The 24,601-nt window shown below is 41.6% G+C and overlaps 1 protein-coding gene across 1 annotated transcript in view; it reads left to right on the top strand.

The window, feature by feature from the left end:
* Positions 1–206: 206 nt before the first annotated feature.
* The window catches only part of LOC115187622 (pleckstrin homology domain-containing family G member 4B-like), an 88,029-nt gene continuing 63,634 nt past the window's right edge, over positions 207–24,601 (top strand). The window contains 2 exon segments of the mRNA XM_029746594.1: positions 207–583; positions 19,542–19,739. Of these exon segments, the coding sequence (XP_029602454.1) occupies positions 533–583; positions 19,542–19,739 (249 nt within the window). The 5' untranslated portion in view covers positions 207–532.

The raw sequence follows: 24,601 nt of genomic DNA, 5'->3' as shown, positions 1-24,601 counted from the left end.
GTTCTGGTCAGGTCAGGTTGTGTGTTTTCTGAATGGTCAAGGGAAGTTGCATCAGTATGCATAAATCCAGCCGGGAGAGAGAGCAAGAGAGAGGCTTCAGTGGCAGAGTAGCAAAGGGGAGGGAGGGGGGTGCTTTTGTTGAGGGAGGGAGGGAGGGAGGGGTGTAGCGGGGAACTGAGCTCGCTGCCTCTCTCACGCTCCCACTGGAGTTTAGTTTAACACTGGCTGCCCTGCCCTGCACTACAGGAGAGAGAACGAGAGAGAGAACGAGAGAGAGGGACAGAGACAAGAGACAGAGAGAGGGACAGAGACAGAGAGAGGGACAGAGAGAGGGACAGAGAGAGGGACAGAGAGAGAGAGACAGAGAGAGAGAGAGACAGAGAGAGAGACAGTAAAGGGGTGAAACTGGCGTGGCTCTGGACATGCCAGTCCTACAGCAATGACTCAGCCGTCACCCACTGGACTTACACTGGATTTATCTTTGGTGCTTCATGTGGCTTTTCTTCTTACCTAAATGTTGTCACTGGATAAGATGCCCTCCCGAGCCAAGTCCAGGAGCTGTGAGAACTACCTGAGCATTAAGGTCAGAAAGGTGGAGAATGGTCACCTAAAGTCAAATGTATTTTATTTTCTGCTGTAATTGAAGACCTGGTAACCTTAAGTTTAAATCCTGTTAGTAAGTTAATGTCACAATTCACTACTGACCTGTGGGTTCTCTAAAACAGCTTGTGTTTCATTTTAATGGATTTAACAGACTAATACATGGACTGCTGGAGATTTACAGATTTCAGACTTCTGACTTCATTCAGTTCAGTTGATTGTCACTCTGGCAAACTGTCTTTCATATCCCCACTTACTTCCCAGTAGATGATTTATTGTCTTCAGGATAGGTGAGCTACATGTCTGTTGTCAGGCTGTCTGTCTGTGTGTCTGTAGACGCTGCTCCACACAGTCAGAAAAGTGTCCTTTACTTCACAGATATCTAAGCAGCTGATATTTTGGTGTGTGTGTGTGTGTGTGTGTGTGTGTGTGTGTGTGTGTGTGTGTGTGTGTGTGTGTGTGTGTGTGTGTGTGTGTGTGTGTGTGTGTGTGTGTGTGTGTGTGTGTGTGTGTGTGTGTGTGTGTGTGTGTGTGTCTGTGTGCGTACGTGGTTACCTGACAGTAACTAACATAGAGAGATATATTATGTTATTGTAGGCTAGACTAGTCAGTGTGTTGTTCTACAGTATCTGCTTGATGTCTTGATATGTAGGCTAATATCTTCAATTCTTCACGCTATTCAAGTAGATTTTTACAATTCATTGAATGCAAGTTTGTTTCTGAATGTTGTTTTTGTAGCTGTATTTATGACTTGATGGGGTTGGAATTCTGGCAGGTGTGAAGTTACAGACTGACCATCTCTCTCTCTCTCTCTCTCTCTCTCTCTCTCTGTCTGTCTCTCTCTCTCTCTCTGTCTCTCTCTCTCTCTCTCTCTCTCTCTCTCTCTCTCTCTCTCTCTCTCTCTCTCTCTCTCTCTCTCTCTCTCTCTCTCTCTCTCTATGTCTCTCTCTCTCTCTCTCTCTCTCTCTTTGTCTCTCTCTCTCTCTCTCTCTCTCTCTCTCTCTCTCTCTCTCTCTCTCTCAATTTAATTCAATGGCTTTATTGGCATGGGAAACATATGTTAACATTGTTAAAGCAAGTGAAATAGATAATAAACAAAAGTTAAATAACAATAAAAATTAACAGTAAACATTACACTCACAGAAGTTCCAAAAGAATAAAGACATTTCAAATGTCATATTATGTCTATATACAGTGTTGTAGCGATGTGCAAATAGTTAAAGTACAAAAGGGAAAATAAATCAACATAAATATGGGTTATATTTACAATGGTGTTTGTTCTTCACTGTTTGCCCTTTTCTTGTGGCAACAGGTCACAAATCTTGCTGCTGTGATGTCACACTGTGGTATCTGAGGAAGGCACAGTGATGCCGAAACGTTGGTAAATACCCATTAAATGGCTGGGAGTTTATACATGGAGTGTGATGTCACACTGTGGTATCTGAGGAAGGCACAGTGATGCTGAAACGTTGGTAAATACCCATTAAATGGCTGGGAGTTTATACATGGAGTGTGATGTCACACTGTGGTATCTGAGGAAGGCACAGTGATGCTGAAACGTTGGTAAATACCCATTAAATGGCTGGGAGTTTATACATGGAGTGTGCGACTTTCTTTATTTTGATAGTTGATAGTTTATTCTCCGTTAGTCAGCACCTCCACACACTATTATTCTGGATGTGCACCAGCTCATGTTTTTAATACACTGTGGTATTTCACCCAGTAGATATGGGAGTTGATCAAAATTGGGGTTGTTTTCGAGTTCTTTGTTGGTCTGTGTAATCTGAGGGAAATATGTGTCTCTAATATGGTCATACATTTGGCAGGAAATTAGGAAGTGCAGCTCAGTTTCCACTTCATTTTGTGGGCAGTGTGCTCATAGTCTTCTCTTGAAAGCCAGGTCTGCCTACGGCGGCCTTTCTCAATAGCAAGGCTATGCTCACTGAGTCTGTACACTGTCAAAGCCTAAGTTTGGGTCAGTCACAGTGGTCAGGTATTCTGCCACTGTGTACTCTCTGTTTAGGGCCAAATAGCATTCTAGTTTGCTCAGATTTTTTGTTAATTCTTTCCAATGTGTCAAGTAATTATCTTTTTGTTTTCTCATGATTTGGTTGGGTCTAATTGTGTTGCTGTCCTTGGGCTCTGTGGGGTCTGTTTGTGTTTGTGAACAGAGCCCCAGGACCAGCTTGCTTAGGGGACTCTTCTCCAGGTTCATCTTTCTGTAGGTGATGGCTTTGTTATGGAAGGTTTGGGAATCACTTCCTTTTAGGGGGTTGTAGAATTTAACGTCTCTTTTCTGGATTTTGATAATTAGCGGGTATCAGCCTAATTCTGCTCTGCATGCATTATTTGGTGTTTTACGTTGTACACAGAGGATATTTTTGCAGAATTCTGCATGCAGTCTCAATTTGGTGTTTGTCCCATTTTGTGAATTCTTGGTTGGTGAACGGACCCCAGACCTCACAACCATAAATGGCAATGGGTTCTATAACTGATTCAAGATCCTAATTGGTATGTCAAAATTTAAGTTCCTTTTGATGGCATAGAAGGCCCTTCTTGCCTTGTCTCTCAGCTCGTTCACAGCTTTGTGGAATTTACCTGTGGCGCTGACATTTTGGCCGAGATATGTATATATTTTTGTGTGCTCTAGGGCAACGGTGTCTAGATGGAATTTGTATTTGTGGTCCTGGCAGCTGGACCTTTTTTGGAACACCATTATTTTTGTCTTACTGAGATTTACTGTCAGGGCCCAGGTCTGACAGTATCTGTGCAGAAGATCTAGGTGCTGCTGTAGGCCCTCCTTGGTTGGGGACAGAAGGACCAGATCATCAGCAAACAGACGTTTGACTTCAGATTCAAGTAGGGTGAGGCCGGGTGCTGCAGAGTGATCTAGTGCCCTCGCCAATTCGTTGATATATATGTTGAAGACGGTGGGGCTTAAGCTGCATCCCTGTCTCACCCCACAGCCCTGTGGAAACAAATGTGTGTTTTTTTGCCAATTTTAACCACAGACGTGTTGTATGTGTACATGGATTTTAGAATGTCGTATGTTTTTCCCCCAACACCACTTTCCATCAATTTGTATAGCAGACCCTTGTTGTTGTTTGTTTGTTTGTCAGTTAGAGTGTGCAGGGTGAATACGTGGTCTGTCGTACGGTCATTTAGAAAAAAATATTTGACATTTGCTCAGTACATTGTTTTCACTGAGGAAATGTACGACTCTGCTTTTAATGATAATGCATAGGATATTACCAAGGCTGCTGTTGACGCACGTCCCACTGTAGTTATTGGGGTCAAATTTGTCTCCACTTTTGTGGATTGGGGTGATCAGTATTGGTTCCAAATATTGGGGAAGATGCCAGAGCTAAGAATGATGTTAAAGAGTTTAAGTTTATCCAATTGGAATTTGTGGTCTGTATATTTTATCATTTCATTGAGGATACCATCAACACCACAGGCCTTTTTGGGTTTGAGGGTTTGTATTTTGTCCAGTGGTTTCTGGTAGTCTTTAATAGTTGATGCCAGGATTTGTATTTGATCATGTGTATATTTTTGCTGTTTGTTCTTGTTATAGGGCCGAAAAGATTGGAGAAGATTGTGTGTGTGTGTGTGTTTGTTTCAAGTTTCAAGTTTTAAGTTCCCATGTACAAGTACAGTGAAATACCTTTCTTGTAAACTCAGAACCCCACAATGTAACAATCAATGAGAATGTAATACAAGACAAAAAACACAGGAGAAATTAGAAGAATTATGAAGAATACAATAAGTAAATAAGCATACTATATACAGGGTCAGTTCAATGCTATACTATATACAGGGTCAGTTCAATACTATACTATATACAGGGTCAGTTAATACCATACTATATACAGGGTCAGTTCAATACTATACTATATACAGGGTCAGTTCAATACTACACTATATACAGGGTCAGTTAATACCATACTATATACAGGGTCAGTTCAATACCATACTATATACAGGGTCAGTTCAATACCATACTATATACAGGGTCAGTTCAATACTATACTATATACAGGGTCAGTTCAATACCATACTATATACAGGGTCAGTTCAATACCATACTATATACAGGGTCAGTTCAATACCATACTATATACAGGGTCAGTTAATACCATACTATATACAGGGTCAGTTCAATACCATACTATATACAGGGTCAGTTAATACCATACTATATACAGGGTCAGTTAGTACCATACTATATACAGGGTCAGTTAATACCATACTATATACAGGGTCAGTTACAATACCATACTATATACAGGGTCAGTTCAATACCATACTATATACAGGGTCAGTTCAATACTATACTATATAAAGGGTCAGTTCAATACCATACTATATACAGGGTCAGTTCAATACCATACTATATACAGGGTCACTTAATACCATACTATATACAGGGTCACTTAATACCATACTATATACAGGGTCAGTTCAATACCATACTATATACAGGGTCACTTAATACCATACTATATACAGGGTCAGTTCAATACCATACTATATACAGGGTCAGTTAATACCAGACTATATACAGGGTCAGTTAATACCATACTATATACAGGGTCAGTTAATACCAGACTATATACAGGGTCAGTTCAATACCATACTATATACAGGGTCAGTTCAGTACCATACTATATACAGGGTCAGTTCAATACCATACTATATACAGGGTCAGTTCAATACCATACTATATACAGGGTCAGTTCAATACCATACTATATACAGGGTCAGTTCAATTCTATATACAGGGTCAGTTCAATACCATACTATATACAGGGTCACTTAATACCATACTATTTACAGGGTCAGTTAATACCATACTATATACAGGGTCAGTTCAATACCATACTATATACAGGGTCAGTTAATACCATACTATATACAGGGTCAGTTAATACCATACTATATACAGGGTCAGTTAATACCAGACTATATACAGGGTCAGTTCAATACCATACTATATACAGGGTCAGTTCAATTCTATATACAGGGTCAGTTCAATATACAGGGTCAGTTCAATACCATACTATATACAGGGTCAGTTCAATTCTATATACAGGGTCAGTTCAATACCATACTATATACAGGGTCAGTTAATACCATACTATATACAGGGTCAGTTAATACCATACTATATACAGGGTCAGTTAGTACCATACTATATACAGGGTCAGTTCAATACCATACTATATACAGGGTCAGTTAATACCATAATATATACAGGGTCAGTTAATACCATACTATATACAGGGTCAGTTGCAATTCCATACTATATACAGGGTCAGTTACAATACCATACTATATACAGGGTCAGTTCAATACCATACTATATACAGGGTCAGTTCAATACCATACTATATACAGGGTCAGTTCAGTACCATACTATATACAGGGTCAGTTCAATACCATACTATATACAGGGTCAGTTCAATACCATACTATATACAGGGTCAGTTAGTACCATACTATATACAGGGTCAGTTCAATACCATACTATATACAGGGTCAGTTAATACCATAATATATACAGGGTCACTTAATACCATACTATATACAGGGTAAGTTAATACCATACTATATACAGGGTCAGTTAATACCATACTATATACAGGGTCAGTTCAATACCATACTATATACAGGGTCAGTTAATACCATACTATATACAGGGTCAGTTCAATACCATACTATATACAGGGTCAGTTAGTACCATACTATATACAGGGTCAGTTAATACCATACTATATACAGGGTCAGTTCCAGTACCATATTATATACAGGGTCAGTTCAATACCATACTATATACAGGGTCAGTTAATACCATACTATATACAGGGTCAGTTAATACCATAATATATACAGGGTCAGTTAATACCATACTATATACAGGGTCAGTTCAATACCATACTATATACAGGGTCAGTTAATACCATACTATATACAGGGTCAGTTCAATACCATACTATATACAGGGTCAGTTCAATACCATACTATATACAGGGTCAGTTAATACCATACTATATACAGGGTCAGTTCAATACCATACTATATACAGGGTCAGTTAATACCCATACTATATACAGGGTCAGTTAATACCATACTATATACAGGGTCAGTTCAATACCATAATATATACAGGGTCAGTTCAATACCATACTATATACAGGGTCAGTTCAATACCATACTATATACAGGGTCAGTTAATACCATACTATATACAGGGTCAGTTAGTACCATACTATATACAGGGTCAGTTCAATACCATACTATATACAGGGTCAGTTAATACCATACTATATACAGGGTCAGTTCAATACCATACTATATACAGGGTCAGTTAATACCATACTATATACAGGGTCAGTTAATACCATACTATATACAGGGTCAGTTAATACCATAATATATACAGGGTCAGTTAATACCATAATATATACAGGGTCAGTTAGTACCATACTATATACAGGGTCAGTTCAATACCATACTATATACAGGGTCAGTTAATACCATACTATATACAGGGTCAGTTCAATACCATACTATATACAGGGTCAGTTAATACCATACTATATACAGGGTCAGTTAATACCATAATATATACAGGGTCAGTTCAATACCATACTATATACAGGGTCAGTTAATACCATACTATATACAGGGTCAGTTAATACCATACTATATACAGGGTCAGTTCAATACCATACTATATACAGGGTCAGTTCAATACCATACTATATACAGGGTCAGTTAATACCATACTATATACAGGGTCAGTTAATACCATACTATATACAGGGTCAGTTAATACCATAATATATACAGGCCTTGCAAGTGTTGACCTGATTAAAAAGACCTTTCTCACGTCGGCCTCGGAGAGCGAGATCACCCAATCCTCTGGGTTGGTGATGGTCCTCACATCCGGCACAATGTTGTTGTTGTCAAAGCGTGCATTAAATGCATTCAGTTCGTCTGGTATAGAGGCATCGTTGAGAAGATCATCCTTTGTAATCTGTAATGGACTGTAGCTCCTGCCACATGAGGCGGACGTCGGAGCCTGTGTAATATGATTCCACCTTCTTCCTACAGTATATTGTCCTATTTGCTACTTTTGTGTGTGTGTGTGTGTGTGTGTGTGTGTGTGTGTGGGTGTGTGTGTGTGTGTGTGTGTGTGTGTGTGTGTGTGTGTGTGTGTGTGTGGGCCTCAGTCTAGATCCTGATCTTTCTGAGTCTATAGCAACTTGATTTCATTGTCCATTAGTAGACTACACTCTCTGAAGACCTCACACATGGTTTGGCCAAAGCACAACAGGTCTGATGTGAAGGTATCCCCACCCTCCCACCTCCCAGGCTCCTTTGTGGTCCTCCTGACACCTGGCTTTAGGGCAGGTCTGATGGGAAGGTATCCCCACCCTCCCACCTCCCAGGCTCCTTTGTGGTCCTCCTGACACCTGGCTGTAGGGCAGGTCTGATGGGAAGGTATCCCCACCCTCCCACCTCCCAGGCTCCTTTGTGGTCCTCCTGACACCTGGCTGTAGGGCAGGTCGGATGGGAAGGTATCCAAATGTCCCCATATGAACATGATACTATTATTACTACTAAAATGAATGCTACCTCTAATATCTATACTACTAGCATTACCACTAGTAGCATTTCTACCTCTAATATATATACTACTAGCATTACCACTAGTAGTATTTCTACCTCTAATATATATACTACTAGCATTACCACTAGTAGTATTTCTACCTCTAATATCTCTACTACTAGCATTACCACTAGTAGCATTGCTACCTCTAATATATATACTACTAGCATTACCACTAGTAGTATTTCTACCTCTAATATCTCTACCATTACCACTAGTAGTATTTCTACCTCTAATATCTATACTACTAGCATTACCACTAGTAGTATTTCTACCTCTAATATCTCTACCATTACCACTAGTAGTATTTCTACCTCTAATATCTATACTACTAGCATTACTACTAGTAGTATTTCTACCTCTAATATCTCTACTACCATTACCACTAGTAGTATTTCTACCTCTAATATCTATACTACTAGCATTACCACTAGTAGTATTTCTACCTCTAATATCTCTACCATTACCACTAGTAGTATTTCTACCTCTAATATCTCTACCATTACCACTAGTAGTATTTCTACCTCTAATATATATACTACTAGCATTACCACTAGTAGTATTTCTACCTCTAATATCTATACTACTAGCATTACTACTAGTAGTATTTCTACCTCTAATATCTATACTAGCATTACCACTAGTAGTATTTCTACCTCTAATATCTCTACCATTACCACTAGTAGTATTTCTACCTCTAATATCTGTACCATTACCACTAGTAGTATTTCTACCTCTAATATCTATACTACTAGCATTACTACTAGTAGTATTTCTACCTCTAATATCTATACTACTAGCATTACTACTAGTAGTATTTCTACCTCTAATATCTATACTACTAGCATTACCACTAGTAGTATTTCTACCTCTAATATCTCTACCATTACCACTAGTAGCATTTCTACCTCTAATATCTCTACCTACTACAACTATAACTAACTTACCATTACATGAGTACTACAACTACCATCATCATTACTACTACAGTACCACCATCATTAAACTACTACTGTTACCATCACCCTTACTACCGTAACACTACTATTTGGAATAATAATCACAGCAACAATAATAATAATAATAACAATAATAACAATAATAAGTTACTGCTTACTATGCAGTGTCCCTCAGGCTATGGCAGGCAAATACATATTTGGCTGCAAGAGGAGCCCATGAGTATTTTAGTTTTTCCTCTGGGTTTAATATGTAGTAATGTATCTCTTGCTGAGGAATATTTCTGACAGTAGAGGAGAAAGTACATCTCTCTTGGTGAGGAATATTTCTGACAGTAGAGGAGAAAGTACATCTCTCTTGGTGAGGAATATTTCTGACAGTAGAGGAGAAAGTACATCTCTCTTGGTGAGGAATATTTCTGACAGTAGAGGAGAAAGTACATCTCTCTTGGTGAGGAATATTTCTGACAGTAGAGGAGAAAGTACATCTCTCTTGGTGAGGAATATTTCTGACAGTAGAGGAGAAAGTACATCTCTCTTGGTGAGGAATATTTCTGACAGTAGAGGAGAAAGTACATCTCTCTTGGTGAGGAATATTTCTGACAGTAGAGGAGAAAGTACATCTCTCTTGGTGAGGAATATTTCTGACAGTAGAGGAGAAAGTACATCTCTCTTGGTGAGGAATATTTCTGACAGTAGAGGAGAAAGTACATCTCTCTTGGTGAGGAATATTTCTGACAGTAGAGGAGAAAGTACATTTCTCTTGGTGAGGAATATTTCTGACAGTAGAGGAGAAAGTACATCTCTCTTGGTGAGGAATATTTCTGACAGTAGAGGAGAAAGTACATCTCTCTTGGTGAGGAATATTTCTGACAGTAGAGGAGAAAGTACATTTCTCTTGGTGAGGAATATTTCTGACAGTAGAGGAGAAAGTACATTTCTCTTGGTGAGGAATATTTCTGACAGTAGAGGAGAAAGTACATCTCTCTTGGTGAGGAATATTTCTGACAGTAGAGGAGAAAGTGCATCTCTGTCTCTACCTCCCCTGTCGTGCAGTGACCACATAGACGCTCCTCTTTGGGTTACCATGTCATTTTGTGTCTGCTGGTTTCTAATTGCCAGTTGGTGGTCACTCAGCCTGTACTTGGTAAGGATCTGTCTCTGCCAGGTGGTCACTCAGCCTGTACTTGGTAAGGATCTGTCTCTGCCAGGTGGTCACTCAGCCTGTACTTGGTAAGGATCTGTCTCTGCCAGGTGGTCACTCAGCCTGTACTTGGTAAGGATCTGTCTCTGCCAGGTGGTCACTCAGCCTGTACTTGGTAAGGATCTGTCTCTGCCAGGTGGTCACTCAGCCTGTACTTGGTAAGGATCTGTCTCTGCTTCGTATCTCTGACAGAGTAGAGATAATCAGCCAATTCATATTCTCTGTTTAGGGTCAGATAGCAATTTAGTCGGCTTTGAGATTGTGTTTAGTTTTTCCAATGTTGTAAATATGAGTCCTTTGATTGGTTCAGGATTTAGTTTATTTTAATTCTATCTTTTGAAGCGGGGTTAGGTCCAACACCAGCTGACTGAGAGTGCTCTTTTCTGGGCTCAGCTCTTGGGTTTGAAGTGATTTAAATTGGAGACTTGAATTTAACAGTAGCCAGAAAATGTATTATCTTTTTTGTAGTTTCATTACCAATGGAAGCGGTCTAATTCTGCCATAGATGCATTAGTTGGTGTATTTCTTTGGACTTTTCTGCATGCATCTCTCTCTCTCTCCCTCTCTCTCTCTCGCTCTCTCTCTCGCTCTCCCTCCGTCTCTCTCTCTTACTCTCCGTCTCTCTCTCTCTTCTCTCTGTCTCTGTCTCCCTCTCTCTCTCTCTCTGTCTCTTTTTTTCTGTCTCCCTCTCTCTTTTCTCTCTCTCTCCCCCTCTCTCTCTCTCTCCCTCTTTTCTCTGTCTCCCTCTCTTTTCTCTGTTTGTTCTATGTGTTTCTGAACCAGATGTCTGTCTGCCTGCCTGCTTGCCTGTCTGTCAGTCTGTCAGTCTGTGTCTTACTGAAGGGAATACTTTTCTAAACCAGATGTCTGTCAGTCTGTCTGTCAGTCTGTCTGTCTGTTTCGTACTGAAGGGAAGAATGACAACAGTACTGTCACACCTGGATCATCCGACCCATCCCACTAATTACCTAGCCAGAGTTCTACCACTACACACACACACACACACACACACACACACACACACACACACACACACACACACACACACACACACACACACACACACACACACACACACACACACACAGACACACACACACACACACACAGACACACACACACACTACCTCACACACACAACCTGCCTACTATAAATACCTGTGAGTATAGAGGGCTGGATGCTACACTCTCCTGTCAGTCCTGACTGAAGGACTGGGGATAGTACTCATACAACTACTGTCTGCCTTCCTAATGGCACCCTATTCCCTATATAGTTCACTACTTCTGACCAGGGTGGTCTTTAGGACTCTGGTAAATAGGGAATAGAGTGTTTTTAACTACAGTCTTGATGCAACCACTCAAAGTGTAAACATTGGTGTGTGTGTGTGTGTGTGTGTGTGTGTGTGTGTGTGTGTGTGTGTGTGTGTGTGTGTGTGTGTGTGTGTGTGTGTGTGTGTGTGTGTGTGTGTGTGTGTCTGTGTGTAGCCATTGTTTGGACTGAGCAGTTTCAGAAGTGGTTCTCATTCATTCAGATTCCCTGTCTGGTCACTTGGGCCGGTGCAACTGGTTGAATGAGCAGCTGATTTATAGTCCAGAGCTCAAACAAAAGGCTCTGCTGATAAATCTCTGTTTCAATCGCTGGCTTGGGAACCTGAAGAACTGCTCTCTCTCTCTCTCTCTCTCTCTCTCTCTCAACCTCTCTCTCTCTGTCTCTCAATTCAATTTAATTTCAAATCATTTTTAGTTGCTTTATTGGCATGGGAAACATATGTTAACATTGTCAAAGCAAGTGAAATAGAAATCTCTCTCTCTCTCTTTCTCTCTCTCGGCTGTTTTTAAAAGCATGTAGTAATGTCTGCTTTGCTCTCATTGTTAGCTTCCCTCTAGTAAACACCATGTTTATTCTTCTCTCCCTGCTCCAATAGTGACTATAGGCTGTGTCCCATATGGCACCCTGTTCTCTATATAGTGCACTACTGTTGACCAGAGTCCATAATCCCCACAGGCCCCGGTCAAAAGTAGTGCACTATATAGGCAATAGGGTGATATTTGGGATGAGACCATAGCCTGCTCAGAGAGAGAGGTTTTGGTTTCCCTCAGAGCCAGACTGGGCCTGCTAATGGAGGTGGGATGGGGCATCCAGACCATAGCAGTTAGAGAGGGGAACAACAGAACAATCAAGGTCTTGTAGGAGAGCTGTCTACCAACAACACACTCTGTTACAGTTACTGTCTGAAATGATGGTGGGGCTGAAATACCAAACAAATCATTTCAACAATGTGATACATCTCAATTCTGGACTGTCGGACGAGGGGGGGTTGGATTGGAATTTTGGGGGTGGTGAATTTGCTCTGAGAATGTTGACTGACTCAAACCAGCTGTTGTGATCTGACAGACAGTTGTATATGTCAGTTTGACAGCCACCTGTAACTGTAAATAAACTGTCTGCATAGTGAACTCTCTCTAACAGCCTTTCTACTTTCACCCCTGTGTATACAGTGTTGGGTTGTGTCCCAAATGGAACCCTATTCCCTATATACTGTAGTGCACTACTTGTGACCAGAGCCCTATGTAAGCCCTGGTCAAAAGTAGTGCACTACAGTATATAGGGAATAGGGTGCCCTTTGGGAGGCAGCCCTGTTGTTTCTGTGCCGGACTTTCCCTGGCAGTGAGTTCTATCTGTGTGGCTGTCAGTGGAAGAGCCTGGAGTGTTCCACTGTTCCATTCCACTGTTCCATTCCACTGTTGTGTTCTATTGTGGAAGGGAAGGAGCGTTCCAACCAACAGGCAGCAGGGACGGACATGTTTGGCCTTGGTGATGTCACAGTGGCCCCGTGGCTGACTGGCCACAGGTCAGAGGTCAGAGGCTGAATGGTGAACAACATGTCTACCAGTTCTGTCATGAGGGTTATACTCAATGTGTCCCAAATGGAATCCTATTCTCTATATAGTGCACTACGTTTGAACAGGGCCCATAGGGCACTATATAGGGACTAGGGTGCCATTTGAGACACTGCCTATGTCTCCTAGAGCAGGTCATCCTCATTGAGACAAACAACAATCCTCTAGTACCAGAGAGGTCGTATTGTGTCTTTATACACCCTGTCCTCTGGTCATGTGGCTGACTTTACCGTGACAAGTCAACACTACTGAGCTGTTACAGGTCCCTGGTGTTACAGGTCCCTGGTGTTACAGGGTCAGGTGTAGTTAGCAGCACTGACATTACAATGACATGTCAACACTACTGAGCTGTTACAGGTCCCTGGTGTTACAGGTCCCTGGTGTTACAGGGTCAGGTGTAGTTAGCAGCACTGACATTATAATGACATGTCAACACTACTGAGCTGTTACAGGTCCCTGGTGTTACAGGTCCCTGGTGTTACAGGGTCAGGTGTAGTTCGCAGCACTGACATTTCAATGACATGTCAACACTACTGAGCTGTTACAGGTCCCTGGTGTTACAGGGTCAGGTGTAGTTAGCAGCACTGACATTACAATGACATGTCAACACTACTGAGCTGTTACAGGTCCCTGGTGTTACAGGGTCAGGTGTAGTTAGCAGCACTGACATTACAATGACATGTCAACACTACTGAGCTGTTACAGGTCCCTGGAGTTACAGGTCCCTGGAGTTACAGGGTCAGGTGTAGTTAGCAGCACTGACGTTATTGTTGCTAGTGGGTTAGGTTCCATTATACCATTACATCCCCTGGCTCCTCATTAGGGAAAAGCCATTGCTCTACAGACACAATGCTGACCGGGATGACCAGGGTAGAGGGCTGGGGTAGAGAGAGACTGGGCTTTCCAGGCCGGGGGTTTGTGTCCGCTCTTCTCTGTCCATGACGTCACCCGTCCAGATGTTTCCCCTGTCTCTAATGGAAAGGCCATCACGCAGGATGTGTCCTGCGACCTACTGACTTCCTGGAGAGTTAGAGGGTGGCTGGGTGTGTGTGTGTGTGTGTGTGTGTGTGTGTGTGTGTGTGTGTGTGTGTGTGTGTGTGTGTGTGTGTGTGTGTGTGTGTGTGTGTGTGTGTGTGTGTGTGTGTGTGTGTGTGTGTGTGTGTGTGTGTGTGTGTGTGTGTATCACAGCTCTGAGGTCCCACAACCCAAACAGAAACATGACAGGGACACTCTCTCTGTTATGCTGTTATTAGGGTTGTTCCACAAAATCATTTCTGGAGATGATTAGGTATTTCTTGTGAAAGAGGGATTCATTTAAGGTAAAAAGGTAAAAAAAACAAAAAACAACCCTGTTAGGTGAACATTTTAATATTGTGAAACTATTCCTTTAAAAAAAGAGTCAGAAGAACCATTGAACATCTAACAGTCAAATCATAGTGTAAAAGCAGGTAAAATGGTTCTACTCTTTTAGTCAGTTTTCTAGTGTTTTGTGGTGGAAAACTGAGCAGGTGTCACGACATCCGCCGAAGTCGGTCCCTCTCCTTTGTCGTGTCTTTGGCATCATTAAAACTGAAGACATATTTATCAAATAACTCTCTGTAATTATTATTACGCGATTAAACTGGTTAATTGTGTAACTGTAATTAACTAGGAGGTCGGGGCACCAAGTAAAATATTCAGATTACAAAGTTATAATTTTCCTAATATAACTTTCAGATATTATAATATCTGATCTATGAGTCGTCTGATTAATGATGTATTCTTTACCTCATCAGTCTCATTCCAAACGTCGTAAATTGTTGGTTATCTGCACGAACCCAGTCTTCACTATGAGTCATCCATACATCAATTGTCTTAAAATCATTTATTTACTAACTAAGTAATTCACAGAAATGCATAACAAACAGTAGATATCGTTACAAAGAAATGATAAAGGAATGTGCCCTAGTGGGCTTGGCGGCTTGTTAGACAAAAGGTTGATAAGAGTTGATAATTATAACAATTGAATTGCTAATCCTTTGCACATGAACGCTCACTCATTCGGGAACAATTGCAATCAATATATATATTTACGCTCAGTGTGTCGTCGGGATCTTTGTTGAAAAGTTCGTTCTGTTGGAGAGTTTGTCCTCGCGTTCTCTCTCTCTCTCTCTCTCTCTCTCTCTCGGTTAGAATGGATATTTCAAAGTGACATTCATTAATGTCGTTATAGGACAGATGTTTCGTTGGTCTTCGCATTCAATGATACCAAATTCCTAGCTGCAGACTAGTAATTAATATCAAAGACTTGTTATTATTCTGTCGGTATCGATAGTCTAAGAGTTTAACCACGTGGTATGGTTAAAGTTCAGAAAGTGGAATGCATGGTCAAACCTTGGCCCTCTCGTTATCGAGGTAAGCTGGTCTCCAACCTTTAGCCACTCGTAATGGAGGTAAGCTCGGTCTCCTGATAGAAACCCTGGGTGGGGGTAAATATTCGGAATAACAGAAAAAGGCTGTCTCATGACGCCAGGTCCCGTCTGTTCATGGGGGCGTGCCGATGACTTGGTGAAACTTTAACCAGAAATACAATTCTCTCACATTAACATCTTACAAGCATCCCAACATATTCCAGATAGCTTTATCCTTATTCATTCATTTTATACAACCATTAGATGTAAGTCTCACAACTGAGGCTATTATATAAACAGCGCCATGGTAATGTGGCCGTATTGTCTCTCATGAGTTTCACAAAATTGTACCAAATGGACCAGTTCGTAGCTGGATTCTTCACCGATCTTTTATACCTTCTCCAGAACATAAATGTCGTTCGGTTCTCCAATTCTGTGAGGTGGGAGAACCCCTTGGTTCTTTCTATGAAACCCACTCTGTCTCAAAACTGTGGCCATGAGGCAGGACATTATTTTAGGAATTTATGACCGCTCTCACAGAGCCTGGGTGTGGGAGACAGAGGTAGGGGGATGGGGCATAGAAAACCCAAAGAGGGCAACGTCATGACACCTTGTTCGGGCGGCGTTTGGCGGCCTGAGCAGGTTGAGCGTAAATCAAATAAAATACAATTTTATTTGTCACATGCGCTGAATACAACAATGCAGTTCAAGAAATAGAGTTAAGAAAATATTTACTAAATAAACTAAAGTAAAAAAGAAAGTTAAATAACACCATAAAATAACAATAACGAGGCTATATACAGGGGCTACCGGTACCGAGTCAATGTGCGGGGGTACAGGTTAGTGGAGGTCATTTGTACATGTAGGTAGGGGTAAAGTGACTATGTATAGATAATAAACAGTAAGGGGTACAGGTTAGTGGAGGTCATTTGTACATGTAGGTAGGGGTAAAGTGACTATGTATAGATAATAAACAGTAACTGGCCACCCCTCATAGCCTGGTTCCTCTCTAGGTTTCTTCCTAGGTTTTTGGCCTTTCTAGGGAGTTTTTCCTAGGGAGTTTTTCCTAGCCACCGTGCTTCTTTCACATGCATTGCTTGCTGTTTGGGGTTTTAGGCTGGGTTTCTGTACAGCACTTTGAGATTTCAGCTGATATACGAAGGGCTATATAAATAAATTTGATTTGATTTGATTTGAAGTAGCAGCAGTGTAAAAACAAAGGGGGGGTAGTGTAAATAGTCTGGGTGGCCATTTGATTCATTGTTCAGCAGTCTTATGATTTGATTCATTGTTCAGCAGTCTTATGGCTTGGAGGTAGAATCTGTTAAGGAGCCTTCTGGACCTAGACTTACAGCTTGCCATGCGGTAGCAGAGAGAACAGTCTATGACTTGGGTGACTGGAGTCTTTGACAATTTTTTGGGCCTTCCTCTGACACCACCTATTATATAGGTCCTGGATGGCAGGAAGCTTGGCCCCAGTGATGTACTGGGCCCTACACACTACCCTCTGTAGCGCCTTACGGTCAGATACCGAGCAGTTGCCATACCAGGCGGTGATGCAACCGGTCAGGATGCTCTCAATGGTGCAGCTGTATAACGTTTTGAGGATCTGGGGACCCATGCCAAACTTTTTCAGTCTCCTGAGGGGGAAAAGGTGTTGTCGTGCCCTCTTCACAACTGTCTTGGTGTGTTTGGACCATGATAGATCGTTGGTGATGTGGACACCAAGGAACTTGAATCTCTCGACCCGCTCCACTACAGCCCCGTCGATGTTAATGGGGGCGTGTTCGGCTCTCCTTTTCCTGTAGTCCACGATCAGCTCCTTTGTCTTGCTCACGTTGAGGGAAAGGTTGTAGTCCTGGCACCAAACTGTCAGGGTTCTGACCTCCTCCCTATATGCTGTCTCATTGTTGTCGGTGATCAGGCTTACCACTGTTGTGTTGTCAGCAAACTTAATGATGGTGTTGGAGTCGTGCTTGGCCACGTAGTTGAGAGAGGTGTTTAGCTTAGTGATGAGCTTTGTGGGCACTATGGTGTTGAATGCTGAGCTGTAGTCAATGAACAGCATTCTCGCATAGGTGTTCCTTTTGTCCAGGTGGGATACGGCAGTGTGGGGTGTGATTGAGATTGCGTCATCTGTGGATCTGTTGGGGCAGTATGTGAATTGGAGTGGGTCTAGACGTTCCGGCATGATGGTGTTGATGTGAGCCATGACCAGCCTTTCAGAGCACTGCATGGCTACCAAATCAAATCAAATCAAATCAAATTGTATTGGTCACATACACATGGTTAGCAGATGTTAATGCGAGTGTAGCGAAATGCTTGTAGAAATGCTACCGACGTGAGTGCTACGGGGCAGTAATCATTTAGGCGGGTTACCTTCGCTTTTTTGGGCACAGGGACTATGGTGGTCTGCTTGAAACATGTAGGTGTTACAGACTCAGTCAGGGAGAGGTTGAAAATGTCAGTGAAGACACTTGCTTGTTGGTCTGCGCATGCTTTGAGTACATGTCCTGGTAATCCGTCTGGCCCCGCGGCTTTGTGAATGGTGACCTGTTTAAAGGTCTTGCTCACATCGGCTACGGAGAGCGTGATCACACAGTCGTCCGGAACAGCTGGTGCTCACATGCATGCTTCAATGTTGCTTGCCTCGAAGCGAGCATAAAAAGCATTTAGCTCATATGGTATGCTCGTGTCACTGGGCAGCTCGCGGCTGGGTTTCCCTTTGTATGCCGTAATAGTTTGCAAGCCCTGCTACATCCGACGAGCGTCAGAGCCGGTGTAGTAGGATTCCATCTTAGTCCTGTATTGATGCTTTGCCTGTTTGATGGTTCGTCTGAGGGCATTGCGGGATTTATTATATGCGTCTGGATGTTTGTGTCATGATAAGGTCAGTGATGACAATATCTCACAGTGTTGTGCCAAAGTGTTTTCACTGTGGGTGTGCACTGTGGGTGTGCGCTGTGGGTGTACACGTTATATAAGAAGTCTTTATGCTGAATGTTGGCCTCAAGCAAGGAACACTTTTCATACGTACAGTAGCTTAGATAAAACCTGCCAATGTCTGCACATGTTCATTACCAACGGCTGATCTATGAGCTTCATCATTACATCATGAAGGGGACAGGTGAACTAACTCTATTAGTAAAAACTCTCTCTATTTCTCCCTCTCTCTCTCTCTCTTTCCCTTTCTCTCTCTCTTTCTTTTCCCCCCTCTTCCCCCCTCTAATCCACCTCTCTCCTCCTCTCCTCTCCCCAGACAGGACTGTATCTAATCCACCTCTCTCCTCCTCTCCTCTCCCCAGGCAGGACTGTATCTAATCCACCTCTCTCCTCCTCTCCTCTCCCCAGGCAGGACTGTATCTAATCCACCTCTCTCCTCCTCTCCTCTCCCCAGGCAGGACTGTATCTAATCCACCTCTCTCCTCCTCTCCTCTCCCCAGACAGGACTGTATCTAATCCACCTCTCTCCTCCGCTCCTCTCCCCAGACAGGACTGTATCTAATCCACCTCTCTCCTCCTCTCCTCTCCCCAGACAGGACTGTATCTAATCCACCTCTCTCCTCCTCTCCTCTCCCCAGACAGGACTGTATCTAATCCACCTCTCTCCTCCTCTCCTCTCCCCAGACAGGACTGTATCTAATCCACCTCTCTCCTCCTCTCCTCTCCCCAGACAGGACTGTATCTAATCCACCTCTCTCCTCCTCTCCTCTCCCCAGGCAGGACTGTATCTAATCCACCTCTCTCCTCCTCTCCTCTCCCCAGACAGGACTGTATCTAATCCACCTCTCTCCTCCGCTCCTCTGCCCCTACAGGACTCTGAGTCCCTGGACAGTTGTATCCAGAGCACCCTGTCTGCGCTGTACCCTCCATTCAGTGCCACTGCGTCCACCGTCCTGTGGCAGCTGTTCAGCGTGGTGGAGAGACAGTACCGTGGGGACGGACTCCGATGCCTCATCGACTTCTTACTTCCTGCCAAGAGGATCCTGCAGAGCATCCAACAAGAGACTTGTGTGAGTGGAGGGGAGAGATGGCAAGAGGGAAGGAGGGAGGAAGGGAGAGAGAGAGAGAGAGAGAGAGAGAGGGAGTGAGAGAGAGAGAGAGAGAGAGAGAGAGAGAGAGAGAGAGAGAGAGAGAGAGAGAAAAAGAGAAAGAGAGACCGAGAGAGATAGTACTCTACAAAGCAACAGAGTTCAGGAGGTTTTGAAGTGAATATGAATGCTTTGGAAACGTAACACAGGCAGCTTCCCTTTCCTGTAGAACTATTGGAGCTGTGGAGAGAGATGCTCTATGTGAACCTTGGTCTCTCCTGGCTTTAGTCTCACTGAAGAGACATCATGGGGTTATAAGGCTGAGAAAAGACAGAGAGGAAGGAAATAAACTGAACCTTAAGATCAACTATAAAGTGGAGCAGACAGACAGAGACTATAAAGTCTGGCCAAAAGACTCCCATCATGGTTACTATTACTATTTTAATCAGATCTAAACACTAATACACACCATTATAGACATCATTACAACACAGAACACTAATACACACCATTATAGACACCATTACAACACAGAACACTAATACACACCATTATAGACATCATTACAACACAGAACACTAATACACACCATTATAAACATCATTACAACACAGAACACTAATACACACCATTATAGACATCATTACAACACAGAACACTAATACACACCATTATAGACATCATTACAACACAGAACACTAATACACACCATTATAGACACCATTACAACACAGAACACTAATACACACCATTATAGACATCATTACAACACAGAACACTAATACACACCATATAGACACCATTACAACACAGAACACTAATACACACCATTATAGACACCATTACAACACAGAACACTAATACACACCATTATAGACACCATTACAACACAGAACACTAATACACACCATTATAGACACCATTACAACACAGAACACTAATACACACCATTATAGACACCATTACAACACAGAACACTAATACACACCATTATAGACATCATTACAACACAGAACACTAATACACACCATTATAAACATCATTACAACACAGAACACTAATACACACCATTATAGACATCATTACAACACAGAACACTAATACACACCATTATAGACATCATTACAACACAGAACACTAATACACACCATTATAGACACCATTACAACACAGAACACTAATACACACCATTATAGACATCATTACAACACAGAACACTAATACACACCATTATAGACACCATTACAACACAGAACACTAATACACACCATTATAGACACCATTACAACACAGAACACTAATACACACCATTATAGACACCATTACAACACAGAACACTAATACACACCATTATAGACACCATTACAACACAGAACACTAATACACACCATTATAGACACCATTACAACACAGAACGCTAATACACACCATTATAGACACCATTACAACACAGAACACTAATACACACCATTATAGACACCATTACAACACAGAACACTAATACACACCATTATAGACACCATTACAACACAGAACACTAATACACACCATTATAGACACCATTACAACACAGAACACTAATACACACCATTATAGACATCATTACAACACAGAACACTAATACACACCATTATAGACATCATTACAACACAGAACACTAATACACACCATTATAGACATCATTACAACACAGAACACTAATACACACCATTATAGACATCATTACAACACAGAACACTAATACACACCATTATAGACACCATTACAACACAGAACACTAATACACACCATTATAGACACCATTACAACACAGAACACTAATACACACCATTATAGACACCATTACAACACAGAACACTAATACACACCATTATAGACACCATTACAACACAGAACACTAATACACACCATTATAACACCATTACAACACAGAACACTAATACACACCATTATAGACACCATTACAACACAGAACACTAATACACACCATTATAGACACCATTACAACACAGAACACTAATACACACCATTATAGACATCATTACAACACAGAACACTAATACACACCATTATAGACACCATTACAACACAGAACACTAATACACACCATTATAGACATCATTACAACACAGAACACTAATACACACCATTATAAACATCATTACAACACAGAACACTAATACACACCATTATAGACACCATTACAACACAGAACACTAATACACACCATTATAGACATCATTACAACACAGAACACTAATACACACCATTATAGACATCATTACAACACAGAACACTAATACACACCATTATAGACACCATTACAACACAGAACACTAATACACACCATTATAGACACCATTACAACACAGAACACTAATACACACCATTATAGACATCATTACAACACAGAACACTAATACACACCATTATAGACACCATTACAACACAGAACACTAATAAACACCATTATACACATCATTACAACACAGAACACTAATACACACCATTATAGACATCATTACAACACAGAACACTAATACACACCATTATAGACACCATTACAACACAGAACACTAATACACACCATTATAGACATCATTACAACACAGAACACTAATACACACCATTATAGACACCATTACAACACAGAACACTAATACACACCATTATAGACACCATTACAACACAGAACACTAATACACACCATTATAGACATCATTACAACACAGAACACTAATACACACCATTATAGACACCATTACAACACAGAACACTAATACACACCATTATAGACACCATTACAACACAGAACACTAATACACACCATTATAGACATCATTACAACACAGAACACTAATACACACCATTATAGACACCATTACAACACAGAACACTAATACACACCATTATAGACATCATTACAACACAGAACACTAATACACACCATTATAGACATCATTACAACACAAAACACTAATACACACCATTATAGACACCATTACAACACAGAACACTAATACACACCATTATAGACATCATTACAACACAGAACACTAATACACATCATTATAGACATCATTACAACACAAAACACTAATACACACCATTATAGACACCATTACAACACAGAACACTAATACACACCATTATAGACATCATTACAACACAGAACACTAATACACACCATTATAGACACCATTACAACACAGAACACTAATTCACACCATTATAGACACCATTACAACACAGTGATGACAGACATCAAACAAGACAGGAGAGAGAATGGAGAGAGAGAGAGAAAATGTGAAAATAGAGAGAAAGAGAGAGAGAATGTGAAAATAGAGAGAAAGAGAGTGAGAGAGAGAGAGATAATGTGAAAATAGAGAGAAAGAGAGTGAGAGAGAGAGAGAGAGAGAGAGAATGTGAAAATAGAGAGAAAGAGAGTGAGAGAGAGAGAGAGAGAGATGAGTGTGAAATATCTCTGCTGAGAGGGTGAGGGGGAACATCAGAGTGAGACAGAATGGATCATTGTTCATAGAAATCAGACAGAAAGCAATGCAGCCATTCTGCTCTGGAGCCATACACACAGAAACAGAGAGAACACTCTGGAATGAGTTAGAGGTTGAGCCACAAATCGCACCTTATTGCCTATATAATGCACTACCAGGTCAAAAGTAGTGTACTATATGGGGAATAGGATGTAATTTGGGACACACACCCGGCCCTCCTGCTCTGAATAGAGACCGAAACAGAGAGGAAACTGTGGTCTGCCTGAGAGCCTAGCTACCATCCCTGGGCTCAGGGGTCCAGGTTGTAATCTAATCCTGGCTCTCCCAGCAGCTTTAATTGCTGTGGGTTAGAGAGGGCTCCATGTCTCCATGACCAAAGGCCCTGAAACCCTATTCCTCTGTATTCATCTGCTGTGATCACACTGTGATGGATAGCCTGATAGCCACACAGCCTATTCCTCTGTATTCATCTGCTGTGATCACACTGTGATGGATAGCCTGATAGCCACACAGCCTATTCCTCTGTATTCATCTGCTGTGATTACACTGTGATGGATAGCCTGATAACCACACAGCCTATTCCTCTGTATTCATCTGCTGTGATCACACTGTGATGGATAGCCTGATAGCCACACAGCCTATTCCTCTGTATTCATCTGCTGTGATTACACTGTGATGGATAGCCTGATAACCACACAGCCTATTATTCCTCTGTATTCATCTGCTGTGATCACACTGTGATGGATAGCCTGATAACCACACAGCCTATTCCTCTGTATTCATCTGCTGTGATTACACTGTGATGGATAGCCTGATAACCACACAGCCTATTATTCCTCTGTATTCATCTGCTGTGATTACACTGTGATGGATAGCCTGATAGCCACACAGCCTATTCCTCTGTATTCATCTGCTGTGATTACACTGTGATGGATAGCCTGATAGCCACACAGCCTATTCCTCTGTATTCATCTGCTGTGATTACACTGTGATGTATAGCCTGATAGCCACACAGCCTATTCCTCTGTATTCATCTGCTGTGATTACACTGTGATGGATAGCCTGATAGCCACACAGCCTATTCCTCTGTATTCATCTGCTGTGATTACACTGTGATGGATAGCCTGATAGCCACACAGCCTATTCCTCTGTATTCATCTGCTGTGATTACACTGTGATGGATAGCCTGATAGCCACACAGCCTATTCCTCTGTATTCATCTGCTGTGATTACACTGTGATGGATAGCCTGATAGCCACACAGCCTATTCCTCTGTATTCATCTGCTGTGATTACACTGTGATGGATAGCCTGATAGCCACACAGCCTATTC

This window comes from Salmo trutta, unplaced genomic scaffold (assembly GCF_901001165.1).
Source record: "Salmo trutta unplaced genomic scaffold, fSalTru1.1, whole genome shotgun sequence".
Classification (NCBI taxonomy): domain Eukaryota; kingdom Metazoa; phylum Chordata; class Actinopteri; order Salmoniformes; family Salmonidae; genus Salmo; species Salmo trutta.
This window is presented reverse-complemented; position numbering and strand designations above follow the sequence as displayed.